Genomic DNA, 13,943 nt, shown 5'->3' with positions numbered 1-13,943 from the left:
CACTGAAATCAATGGAAAGGCTACCAGTGACTTTGACGGAATACAGATCGGGCTGACTTCATGGACTCATTCCAAGGGCTGAATTTGGCTTTGACAGACGTAAAGCGGTTCATCCCATGTACCTTTAACAAATTGCATACATTTTAACCCCACACTTCCACTCCCAGAAATTTAGAGCATCTTGTTCTTCTGGCTCTGTTAAGGAGTCCCAGCACTTGCACAGGTGAAATAAGTGACTGAAACATACACAGTTGTTTGTACTTACAGGTGTCTGGTTTGAGCTGGCTGTTGGTAATTCCAAAGTACTGGGGATTTTCAATGACGGGAATCTTTGTCATCCCAATGATCACTGCATCAGGGCCCCCCTCAGATGAAGACGGAGTGTTACTGCCATTTGAGATGTGGTGGAGGGGACTGGCTGAATCATCGTCATTGCTGATAACTGAAGAAGGACCTAGAGTTAGAAACAAAGATTTTCCTGTAACTCAGCACATGGTTCCCTACCCTCAGACAACTTTTTTTTTTTGGACCAGTTTGTGCTCTATCCCCATAGTCAACAGCTCTCTTTATGTGCCTTGTTGACCTTACCTCATGAATTTTATATATCTGGGTACAGCTGATAGAGATGATATACAGTGGCTTTCTTCCAATAGGAGCTGGAATGTGAAGCAAATTTTTGTACCAGTAGGTCAGCTAGACTGAATGTGTCATGGTCCAGCATAGTCTTTCACTGGAAATGATCTCCAAATTTGTTGAACTCCTTCTGTCTTTATCAGAAATCAGCTAGGAAATACATGCATTAACTTTTTTACTGTATGCTTTACTTGGATCACGCAGCAATAATTGCCACAAATCCAGAAGATGCTTGTTCTTCTTTTGAGACCACATTAAAATAAGATAAAACTGATAGAGATGGGCTCATCCTCATGTGGAAAACTAACAATTCTGAAAGACAGCACAGTTCAGAGCCAAAATCCAAGGGACAATTTAGACAGTTACAGAAAATGTGGAGTGGATACTGAGAATAGTAGAGGGTAAAACACATTCCACTCCACGACAAAATCTGGGGCCACTGCAGAAGGGCTCCTCCAGCCCAGGGGAATATTCCACTGGCTCCACCACTGACACTTCTGTTAAGCCACCTTCCAGAAAGAGGTTTACTTTGATCAGTAATTCAACAACAGTTTCTGTTTCATTTTCACTCTATGCTTTATACTTTTAATTAAAGTACCACAGAGATGAAATCTTTTCAATGGGTAAAAAATAATCCTGCTTAGGATTGTCACTTCTGTGAGCTGCAAGGCCCTTTGACCTAATAGTAAGATCAGCACAGGTAACATTTGAGCTCTTGCCATCTAACTCTGCCATTTAATTTCCACATTACATTTTCCAGTTTATATCCAGTACTCAAAAAAGACCAGAATCACCATTTAGCAGTGACAACATTTTGCTTACTCTGCCCAGAAGAGATAACACATGCCACATTTCACTTCATTCTCAGTTCATGTTAAACAGGGGGTTTGTGGTGGCATTCACATCTTCTAATTGTAACAATCAAAAAATTATGGTAGAAACATAAAAAAAAATCACCCTCTGGAAGGGCCTGTGATTGAACAGCATCCTCAGACAACATCTTTATTTAGCCCACAGGCAGTAGTTACAGTGAGGTTAATGCCCCCCAAAGAAAACAGCAGAGAGGACCTTGAGGACAATGAAAAGCTGTGTTTACTCCAAGGCACCAAGCACCCCACTGCAAAATGTTGGAACCTCATAATGTGTTTCAGGTTGGACAGAAGGAATAGTGTAGAGCCAAGACAGAGCTGAGTAACATATCACATAGATGGTATCTGTGTCTGTAGGAGTAACAGGGGGATGAAGAGAGAGAAATAAAGACAGAATGGAGCAACAGCAGGTTCTGCAGATACATCAAGGACACAAGAGACAATGGGCAGGATAGCACACATAGAATTAGGGAACAAGATGAGACCTAGGACAGTCCCAGACACAGCAGCCAAGAAAGGGCAGCTTTAAAGAAAAGAAATTTGTATTTTTTTGTGTCTCACTGTATGGTTAACAAAACCACTTTATCATTACATAGCATGGCTCATAGGAATTTGCCATGTGGCTATTCGACCTGCCTTTAGAGACTCTTGTGTACTCCCACTCCTGTCCTGCTTTCCCTTCTCACCATTTAGTTTAATGGTGCACGTGGGAAACATTCTCACAGTTTGAAAAAGTACTTCCCTCCTAGCCTGAAACATTAGAGATAATTTTTCAAACACCTTGCACTTCACTGGAAAGTCACTGTTGACAAATGTAAGTGAAGCCCAGATCTCTGCAATTTATCAAGTGAAATACCAATACCAAGGCTGGTTTTGTCATTACTTATCACACAGAAACTCAAAAGATTTATTCTATTAGAAAAGCTGCCAGGATTAAGAGTTTTTGGTGAAGATTTCTCTAATGAAGTGCAGAGCCGAAAAAATTGTGGCAATGGGTCTGTCAGATGGCACACATGAAGTCACAAAACATTTTTTCTGGTGCAAGAAAGTAGTGTGCAGTGGCATTACACTGCAAATTTCTTTAAAACTGTATTCAGTTTTTTCTAGGAATCAACCCTACATCTCTAAATGTTTGGAACGTCAAGTTAATGGCTTCAAAAACCAGGCCAACAAATACACATTTTCTTGGGAAAATAAAGTCCTTTTATACTAATATAGCTATAGTACGAGGGTCAAATCCCTCCTCTTACAGCAAATGGGCAAATTCTCTTGGCTGTATAATTTAATAGAGACATGTCTCTAAGTCTTCTTCAGCCCTGCTGTTCTCCGCTGCACAGGAAGAAGCTCTTTTGTCATTACTTGCTTCCATCACATAAGCAGTGATGGCAAGGAAAAGTGACCATTATGCATTTCTAGATGATGAAGTGGTATAATGAATAGAAACTCATTCTGTTCATCAAATCATTTCTGTGCTACTCCAACATCCAGTTTTGTAAAATGAACTATTTCTCAGTCTGTATAAAGTGCTGCAGGTGAAAAGTACACAACGTTCAATAAATCTATTTAGTCAATTAAGCTAACTAGTAAAAAGTAGTCTTCCTTGTGGCTTCATAGAATCATAGAATAACCAGGTTAGAAGAGACCCACCAGATCATTGAGTCCAACCATTCCTATCAAACACTAAACCATGCCCCTCAGCACCTCATCCACCCGTGCCTTAAACACCTTCTGGGAAGGTGAATCAACCACCGCCTGGGGTAGCCTCTGCCAGTGCCCAATGACCCTTTCTGTGAAAAATTTTTTCCTAATGTCCAGCCTAAATCTCCCCTGGCGGAGCTTGAGGCCATTCCCTCTTGTCCCGTCCCCCGTCACTTGTCCTGTCCCAACCTCCTTTCAGGTAGTTGTAGAGAGCAATGAGGTCTCCCCTCAGCCTCCTCTTCTCAAGGCTAAATAACCCCAGCTCTCTCAGCCGCTCCTCATAAGGCCTGTTCTCCAGCCCCTTCACCAGTTTCGTTGCTCTTCTCTGGACTCGCTCCAGAGCCTCAACATCCTTCTTGTGGTGAGGGGCCCAGAACTGAACACAGTACTCGAGAAGCGGTCTCATCAGTGCCGAGTACAGAGGGAGAATAACCTCCCTGGACCTGCTGGTCACGCCGTTTCTGATACAAGCCAAGATGCCATTGGCCTTCTTGGCCACCTGGGCACACTGCTGCCTCATGTTCAGTCGCTGTCAACCAACACCCCCAGGTCCCTCTCCTCCAGGCAGCTTTCTAGACAGACTTCTCCCAGTCTGTAGCACTGCACAGGGTTGTTGTGCCCCAAGTGCAGGACCCGGCATTTGGCCTTGTTAAACCTCATGCCATTGGACTCAGCCCAGCAGTCCAGCCTGTTCAGATCCCTTTGCAGAGCCTCCCGACCCTCCAGCAGATCCACACTTCCACCCAGCATAGTGTTGTCTGCAAACTTGCTAAGGGTGCCCTCAATACCTTCATCCAGGTCATTGATAAAGACATTGAAGAGGACTTGACCCAGCACTGAGCCCTGGGGAACCCCACTTGTCACTGGCCTCCAGCTGGATTTCACACCATTTCCCACCACTCTCTGGGCCTGGCCATCCAACCAGTTTTCCACAGGAGAGTGTGCGCCTGTCCAGGCCAGAGGCTGACAGTTTCTGAAGCAGAATGCTGTGAGAAACTGTGTCAAAGGCTTTACTGATGTCCAGGAAGATACATCCACAGCCTTTCCCTCATCCAGCAGCCGAGTCACTTTGTCATAGAAGGCGATCAGGTTAGTTTGGCAAGACCTGCCTTTCGTGAACCCGTGTTGACTGGGCCTGATCACCTGGTTCTCCTGCATATGCTTCATGATAGCACTCAAGATCACCTGCTCCATGACTTTCCCTGGCACTGAGGTCAGACTGACAGGCCTGTAGTTCCCTGGATCCTCCCTGCGACCCTTCCTGTAGATGGGCACAACATCAGCCAGCCTCCAGTCCAGTGGGACTTCCCCAGTCTTCCAGGACTGTTGGAAGATGATGGAAAGGGGTTTGGCCAGCACATCCACCGGCTCCTTCAATACTCTTGGGTGGATCCCATCCGGCCCCATAGACTTGTGTGTCTCTAGTCAGGCAAGCAAGGCTCTGACCACTCCTCCACCTGTTTGAAGCAGGCTCCGAGTATACGCAGCTCCCTGATGTAGGTGAGGAAAACCTGGAAAAAGAGGTGATTTCTGAAGCAATTCCAGGCAGTTTAAGAACAAATCAAGTATGGGACCTTTGTGCTGTGTCACTCAGTGAACCTTCTCACTGATTAGCAGGTAATAAGTTCATGCAGTGGTCATTAGGAGTTGTTCTTTGGGTTAAAAAATTCTATTTCCTGTATATTTCTTCTCTAATTAAGACAATGAGAATTCAACAGATGGAAATTTTTGTGTATTAGAGGCAGTTTCAAACTTCCTCTTTACTGTAACTTTTTCTTCAATGTGAGTAAACTGGTATATAAAATTTTTCTACTCTTGCTTATTTGCCAGACTATCCACTTACCATAAAATTACATTTGATTTTTCCAATGCACAAAGCCACATTACAATTACTGGCCAGCACTGCATTCTAGTAATGCAAAACCATTTTCCAGAATGCAAGAAGAGGCCATCACCTGTGCTGACAAGAAGCTAGGGCTGCCCTTTAGAGCAGTGTAATTTCTTAAAGCTCTGAGTGTGGCTTCATCTAGATGAAACAGAGTCACTGAATTACCTACTTGTCAAAGGCAGAATGAGTATGACAATTGCTCTAAGTCAACTATAACTGATTCTGTTTTTTATAAAATCTGCTATTGGTTTCACACCTGGGATCTGAACATTTTAGACAAAACATCATTAGTAAGAGCAAAAATCGTGAGTTGTCGATATCTGTTTGCTACTGCCAATAGCTGACTCACAGTCAGGTTGAGCTTTTAAGAAAACTCCAGTGGCCTTCTCCACCTTCAAATGCACTGCCCAACATGTTCACTCGATTTCATTTTTAGACCATACTTTTTATCTTAAGAAGATAGAAGCCAAAGCTAGATGAGAAATGGTAGTCTGCCTTGGAGAAGAAACACGACAGCTAGACACTGCGGGGCTTAATTTTTCCTCTCTTCCATGTTGAGCTAATCCCCTGCCCATTCTGCATTACTTAGTCCCCCAAAAAAGTCTTTTAGCATATAAAAACTAGTATCTCTGAAAAAGTGGTAACATGTAAGCAAATCAATTATATTTGAAACTGACAAGCTATAATAAAGCCAAAATACCTCCCATGTCCCTAGGTTGTGAATGATCTTTGGCATCTTGTATGGGGACAGACAGAAACAGCAAATGTCTCTTGCTGTGCATCCCACAGAAATCTGGAGACAATCAAACACTGGCGGGGTAGGGTTACAGTTTGCCGGCATCACTCCCTGAAATACAAACAATTTCTGTGCCACCTCTTGAACTGTAGCATTGTCCTTGACCTCAGCAGTGCAAATAAATGTGAGTTTCCTTAGGTTTAGAAGTAAAATTTAATAAAACTATTTTCAAGTTGTGCTGCTACTTCTGGACAGAAGTTTCATGATTATAAAAAAAATATATAAATATATAAATAAATATATATAAATATATATATAAAAATATATAAATATATAAAGCCTTTCCTGCTGCTCCTGTTGCCATCAGAGTTAATGTACTTTTAACATGGATGCTACCAAGACCTACACTGCTATTTGTTGAAGTTATGTTTTGCTTTCCATTATTTCAGACTTCTGCTAATACTTAGACAGTTGGCTATGGCAACACATCTGACTACTGGTTGCCACTGAAATAATTCACATGACTTTCCTGTGTGTCAAAGTGCAAAAAGAGTCCCAAAGTAAATAGTAATACAACGTAGCTAAGCAGGCTAAGGTAAAAAAAAAAAAATTAGAAAACAGAGGTTCATCAATGACTAATGAGAAAAAACATGTGGATTTTGTTTGCACCTGGCATGGTCTTGCAAGCAAATATACTCAGACTTTAGTTCAGATGGTCACAAACGAGCTCTGTGTCCACCTGCTTCTCCCCCCACCTACTGTTCAAAGATACAAGCAGTCTACTCTGCATGTTTGTTCTCCAAACTCTTAACAAGATCTCTTGAAGGCTACAAAATCCTGAAGCCTCTGTGCAACGTGCTTCTGAGGTCACACATCACCCCTGAAGTCACTACTAACGGCTTAGGGACAATGGAGAACAACAGGAATAGTAATTATCGAAACAGCCAATTTTAGCTTCATGGTTAGAGCCATGTAGTTACAAGGATGCAACTGCTTAATCAAGCGTTATGAGGCAGCTCAGGTAAAGATGTTCGTTTATAGTGATGACTTTGTGCTGTGATGCCTTAATAATGACAGCTCCTTCCATGAAAAATGACGTTGACTGCTAGGAAAATTTCTCAACTGACCTTGTGCTAGCATTGCCTCTTCTTCCTCCCTCTGGAAACAAGGACAAGTTTGTGCTGGGACAAAGTAATAGTACACCATCAAGTCAAAAGCAGGACAGTAAGCACATACATGGTGCATCAGTCAGCATCACTTCTGCTGAATTTCAAAGCCATAATGAATATTCTCTCTTTTTATTTTTGGGAGGGATGCATTTTTTTCACAAGTTAAATACCTTGTTCTGAAAAAGCAATTACGAAGAATTTCTTTTCGCACAAGACTCCCATATTTGCTGTAGATTCTAAGCTCTTTTCTGCATGATTAAAACGTAAGTTTTATGCTTCAGCAAGGGCAGACATTTAATTATTCCTGTTATCAAGCTAGGATCCAACTTCCTTACCAGATCAGTTTCTTACAAGAATAAAATCACCCCCAAGCAACATTATACCCAAGTTCATCCTTCCAAAGAACACTACTTTTCACAGCTCAAACAGTGCATGACCTTCAACCTTGGTGCAGCATACTGAGCAAAGAAACACATTGTAGACAATAAGTTCGTGGGTCAGAAGACTGAGACTTGCCAGGCTTGGGTGTTTAGATGATAAATAATTTCACATCTGTTTAACTCATTTGTACCCATCAGTGCTTGTCTAAGCTTGTATTCAGTTGATCCTTCATGTACAAGATGAGAAAAACTTCCTCACACTGCCCAAGAAGTTCAGTCCCTATCCCAGAGCATGCTCCCAGGAAGTCAGGGCAGCCTGAACAGGTTGCTGAAGGACTTCCCCAAACCCAGCAGATAAATGCTACTGTTCCCTGTCAGCATGCACTTCTAACAATCCTTGAATAAGAAAAGGAAGTGGGCTTCTGGAAAGTCTCTTGCAGGAGTAAGTAGCTGAAAATAAAGGTTTGTTTTTACAACCACTGCAAAACAAAGTGGAAACATCTGTTTGAAAATCATGATGAAGGCACACCACTTTGACATAACATTTCATTTGGATGATAAAAAATCCAAGGTGGTTTGCTTTTGCCTTCATGTGAAAAATCAATGTTCTGCTTTTCCTCATTTGATGCAGCTTCACAGTAAGACTAAACTGTGTTTTTATCATTGTATCATTTTTATGCAGTGCAGATAAGTTACAGTGTCAGATTATTTTCTTTCCTACAGAGAGTAATTCCAGTCCAGTGAAATAATAGATATGTTATTCAGCTTTACACTACCAATTTTTTAGTGTTGCTATGTGTCAAAAGGTCAGTCACACTGACCTTTCCCCTAAAATGCATGTTCCTCTTGCTGGAAAACTTATTTCAAACGCCTAACTCCTTTAGGAAGCAAAAAACCACACAATGTGGGTAATTTCCATTTAAATGACTACACACAGATTTTAGCCACTGAAGTATTTAATCAGGCCTTTTTGTTGTGGCTTTGAATCTAAGACACACAGCTGCATATTTGTTTGCTTTGGTTTTATTCTGGAGCATGACTGTGAAAGAATCCCAGTCAGTTCCTTTTTTTCTCATAACCTCATCTATATTCCCGTTTGCATGCATTTGCACGTCCCTTTACACACAGGACTAGAACATTTCAGAGGTCATAGTTTCTGCAAGGGATGTTTCCAAACAAGGAGAACTTGTTAGGATAGTCTAGGAGACCCCTTTGTAATGCCACTCACTCCCCAGAAGCCATGCAATCTACAGGACGCAGGGACAAAGACACAGGTATCAAGATCTTGGACAGACTGGCGAAGTATTTCACCCAAGAAACCTCCTTTGCAGCTCTGCAAAACCCTGTAGAAAGAAAAGGATGAGATCTCTAATATATACTGGATTTGCTAATACTGCCTGTGCAAGACAAAAGACCTCTGCTTCTGCGTCAGCCTCAATCCAGGGCCAGCTCTCCCCAGGGATACCAACAGCAAAGCCTGAGCCTGCAGCACAAAGACTGCTGATTTCTTTCTCCTTTCAGTAAGAATGAGAAGCATTTGTATAACGGATCTCACAACCACACTCTGGTACACATCTTCAAACTCTTAAGCACCATAACCAATAAATCCTCATAGTTCATCCTTGATGAGTTACATGCTACTATTATTCCCAATTTGGAGGCAAGAGGAGGAGCTCTGCATGGGCCGACGATTTGCCCAGCACTGCAGGTCATGATCAGGAACCCACAGAGACTGCCGGCCCCAGCTGCTGAGCCACAAAGCCCCTTGGGATTTGTAGCCCACCTTCAGCTGTAGGATAAATGGTGGCTGTTCAGCTGTCCACTGTTCTGTGGACATGTTTGCAGTATCTGCAGCTCAGATGATGTGCCCTATCACAAAGAGTGAGGAATTTATGGCCTCTTATTATTGGTAGTTAAATGAAATACAGACCTGAGAGAAAAATCTAGCAAGGATGTAGTGTATTAATCAATACAAGTATGGGAGCCAGGGAAATAAGGATAAAAGGCAGCAGAAAATGTGAAAGAAAGGAAGAAAAAATGATTTATCTTTTTTAATACAGATCACCAGGACCAGTAATTATAGCTACCTGCAGCTTTGGCTATCTCAAAATGTGGGTAAAATTACAAACCTCCAAAAAGACTGCAATGAAAAATCACCACAATTAAGAAAAGAGATCAGCTGGAATGCACTTGTTGGTATCAAGCAAAAAACATATAATTCACCCAAAATTAAATCCTTGTTGTTTTTCATTTTAAAACTGTTTAATTAATAATCGCTTCCCTCTACACTTCTCATAAACTATTTAATGTTAGCATTCACATTCCCAGGGCTGGGAATGAGGTCTTCTGTTGGCTAGAAGACAAATACAATGTGTACAGAAGCAACAGAAGCAACACAAGTTTCCCCATGCTGCTTTGGCAGTCAGTCTTTACCTGAGAAAACAGCAAAGCTATTTGGAGCAGGCAACTTGAAAAATTTTCCAAATTCTATTTAGTTAGACATGGTTATACAATATGGCAGATACACTACATTGTGGATAAATGCTCCCTGATATTGAACTTGGTTTTGCTGTTTGTGTGCTTTTAAAAAAAAAGCATTACCAATGAAAATACTTCCCTTCTTTAATCTCCCTGTTTATTTCTTGGGAGTACAGAGATACTATCTACAGACTGCTCCCATCCAAGTAAATTAGCTGGAAATAGGATATGAAAAAAATCTAGAAATACCTAGACACCTGAAGAAAAACTGCAGAATTGAGATTTCTTTTATCCTTAAACAGAGGTTTGAGGAGGTACAAGAGGACAGACTTCCAATGGAATGGAACAATCTTTATTTCATGTCTACAATGGATAAGAATGAAAAGTTACACGACAGAAGTACATCAAGAAAGTCTGAAGTAAAATGTCATGCACTGGAATTACTCATACAAGACTCACAAATCTCCACTTCTGCAGATCTGGAAGCCACCTCAGGAAAATATTTGTTGGGAAAGATACAAGCATAGTTGATACATTCTTAAGACAGGGAAGAATCCCCCCCATTTCCCCATTCAGACCTAATCTTCCATAACAACAAAAAAGTAGGCCTTGAGTGGTCTTACAGAACACACTTTAGGTTCTTCAAATATCGACTTATGTCTATCAGAACTGAATGATGCCTGTAGGTAGCACATATCAAAAATGTACATACATTTCCCTGCATTAAAAGGTTACTTTTCCAGGCTACAAAAGCCTTAAGGTTAGTCAGGTGAGAAACACAACAGTGGTGCACAAACCCACCATCTACAATAGATTATTCTAGTGGAACACAAATTATTTAATTGCATACTTTACATGCAATTTATTTTAGTGGATTTTTCCCTCTTAACTGTTTCTGAAGTTTTCGTTAGTGGAAGTGTTACCTACATGACAATATAAAACAGTCCTGTATCTTTTTTCACTTTTTATGAGTGGAATATTCGTACAGGTCCCCAAAACTGCATAAATTATTAAGTCAACACCATCCTGCGTTGAAATACAACTCTCTATTTGTTCCCAACCAGCATTCTGGCATAATAGCTTCCGATTCATTTTTTATTTACAGCCACACTAGCTAGCCTTAAATGTTGCAATCTGTAAAGAAGCAAAACTAAATGATTACACACAATCAACCCAAACATCATGCTCAAATTATAAACAACATCTTCAGAAATCTGGTATTGCTGTTAACTCAGCTCTCACTCAGATTGTCTTGCAGCTCAGCTAAAGCTTTCTTAGACTTGCACTGACTCAGAATGACTGCTCTTTATCTCCAAATATTCCCCATCCTTGAAAACAGGTTCTGAAAACAAAATTCAAAGGTCCACCTATACCTGAAGAGGAAGGTATGGGAAGATAGGGAACTAACATCTCACTGTCTCTTTTCAAATAGTTCACTCTCTCCTTGGGTGAACAGGATCTGGGTCCTGATGGCCCGAATTCTGCATGTGTTCAGGAGGCAGTATCTGGCCTTTTCAAAGAGGATTCCTAGCAGGACAAGTGGCTTCATCACAGATGACAGGCTGTCCAAAACTGCACCACAGTGAGCATAAAATGATATAACTCACTTTCCTTCCTCAGCATCAGTCTGACATTTTATTCCAATTTTTATTAGATAACTTAGCAATGGTGAAATTGATTACTTTTATGTCTCTGCCATAGCAGTCATTTCAGTGGCTTACTCCAACAGTCCCTGTACCTAGAGCAGTAAGTAACTAAACACTTCCCTAGCATTCAGAGATCACAACCCCTGCTCAGAAAAACTTGCTGGACAGCAAGAAACTAGCCAGAACCTACTTCTGGGAAGACTTTTGGTGCTCAGCAGTCGTGAGAAACTCTTTCAATACCCAGGTGAAGCACCTGCCATGTCTTCCAATGTGCAATAGTCTTCTAGTGAGCAATAGACTCACTCTAGAACCTGGTGGGTTTGTGCACTGCTAAGAAGTCATACAGGAAAGAAAGGCAATCGCTTTCCATTAATCACTTTCCATTTCCATAGTTACAGAATTCTGGATTATGCCCAATTAGATGTTTCGGGACATTGCTTAAAAAAACAATTCACCTTCAGGGATGGGACGGAGTCGAACAGATTCTTTGGAAGAATATTGCTGCCAACACAGCTTCAGATTAAAGATGCAGAATCACCTCTGAAGAACATCCTTCTTTCCCCAGGCATGATGCCTAAGGTAGTGAGGACTTACATGCTGAAAAACCTCTTCAAATGCCGATTTAAAAATTACTGCAGAGGGGCAAATGACACTATGGACAGAAAGGCAATACGTCAAATTTCTCTTCCAGCAGTATCACTCACAAGACATGGGAGTAGCAGCACAAACTGACTGACTTGCCTCTAGATCACCTATTGCAATTTACAGACATCTCCTCCTCCCTACCACATGATGCCTCATCTGCAAGAGATTCCTCCCGTCACCTCTCTCCTGCCATCCTTCCTTGAAATTGCCTCTATGGAAAGTAGGAAAATGCCCTACACTCTTTGCACAATACCAGCTAGCTCTGCTGTCTCATATGACAAATGAAGCTGTGACTATTCTGCTACAGCAGATTTGAAAATGGATGCATTAGTAGTGAAACTGGTCACAAAACTGGTCATGAAACCACAATGATGTTTTTGCTAAAATATTGTAAGTATCAGTTTCTGTTCTGCAGGGCCCTAAAGAAAGCAGCATTTCTCTTTGTTGAGGATGCTGCACATAATATTTTCAAAAATTAATTATGCTTCTTCTACTATTTCTGAATATTTCAGCAAGCATTCTCCCTCAGCTTTTTCTCTGATGTGCCTCCGCTGCTTATTTAGTCACTCCTTCGTTTATGAAGTGTTTTGCCTCGCTCTTCTTAACTGATTCTTTTTTGACAACCTGGTTCACTTGCCCTTTCTTTTTTCTAATATCTCCCTATGATTTCTTAGCTCTGCAGCTTCCTATAACGCCATAATAGTCAATTTCCAACTGTCCATATGGCCTCTTGTGATGTTTTAATTTATACGTTAGCATTAAATAGCATTGGTACTTGTTAAGTATGTCAGGGTGGCACTCATTTAGTCTCAATGTTGGCACTCATTTAGTCTCAATGCAACTTCCTTTTCTACCAAAAATTCAGTCATGGCTGTTTCTTAGCAACAGATTTATCAGAACTGATTTGCATGGAAATCAAATACTTTCAAAAAGGAACTGCTATAGGCAGCTGATAGCATAGCCTTATTCCTGACTACCATCAGAAGTAAATTCTACAATGCAGAAATAACATGGGTTTGTAATTCTATGTGACTCAAACGAACACATGTACAGCATTAGCACCAACTGAAGCAGAAAACCATTTAACTCCCCTAATTAGTGTATCTGTGAGTTATCTACAAAAATAATCTTGCCTTTAGAAACTGCAAAATAAAACAAATAATGCTCAGACACTACCTTCTCTTGCACTGGACTAGATTCAAAACTGGAGTCTGCAATGGTCGCATACAAGCTGATCTGAAAGGAACAGACTTCAAAAGGCAGAAACATGCAGTTCCCATGTGCATGAAAAATGCACACTCTCACTTCAAGCACACCGATACTGAATAGCCAAGCATCAGACTTCAGTGTAGGAACATGATCACTCAGCATTTTGTTCAGACTCTGGAGTCTTCACATTTATACGATCATTTCAGTGAACAGAAAGGTTTTCATTTTCATGGTCTAGAAAGAATCCATTTGACTCAAAAATTGTTGTTTGGCATTTTTACTCAAAATAATGTGCTAAGCTCCAACTAGCTAGCTCATCAAAAATGTAGAGAAAATAAATTTGGGGATAGGGTGTAAGAGTGAAACCCAACATGAAACTTGAAATCCTGTGAACAGTGAAATGGCAATACCAAGAGTCTAATTCCCTTCATCAACAAAGAGTAATTTATTAAATAGACAATGGTGCAAAATCCCTATGAATGACAGTGGAATCAGGACTGCAGTCTTTGTACTAGGAGTAATGATAACCTCTTTGGCAAATGAAGTCTTGTTGTGCTGTGGCACTTATTTGTGTGACTGAAAAACAGCATCT

The 13,943-nt window shown here is 40.9% G+C and overlaps 1 protein-coding gene across 4 annotated transcripts in view; it reads right to left on the bottom strand.

Annotated features, from left to right (window-relative positions):
• NTRK2 (neurotrophic receptor tyrosine kinase 2) overlaps positions 1–13,943 on the bottom strand; it is a 215,489-nt gene that overhangs the window by 95,319 nt on the left and 106,227 nt on the right. For all 4 annotated transcript variants that reach the window (XM_069880272.1, XM_069880273.1, XM_069880274.1 and 1 more), the window contains one exon: positions 266–454. In XM_069880272.1, the coding sequence (XP_069736373.1) occupies positions 266–454 (189 nt within the window). The remainder of the gene's footprint in view (positions 1–265; positions 455–13,943) is intronic.

The sequence above is a fragment of the Phaenicophaeus curvirostris genome, chromosome Z, assembly GCF_032191515.1.
Source record: "Phaenicophaeus curvirostris isolate KB17595 chromosome Z, BPBGC_Pcur_1.0, whole genome shotgun sequence".
Classification (NCBI taxonomy): domain Eukaryota; kingdom Metazoa; phylum Chordata; class Aves; order Cuculiformes; family Cuculidae; genus Phaenicophaeus; species Phaenicophaeus curvirostris.
The sequence above is the reverse complement of the archived record's forward strand: the minus strand, read 5'-3'. Positions and strand labels throughout refer to the sequence as shown.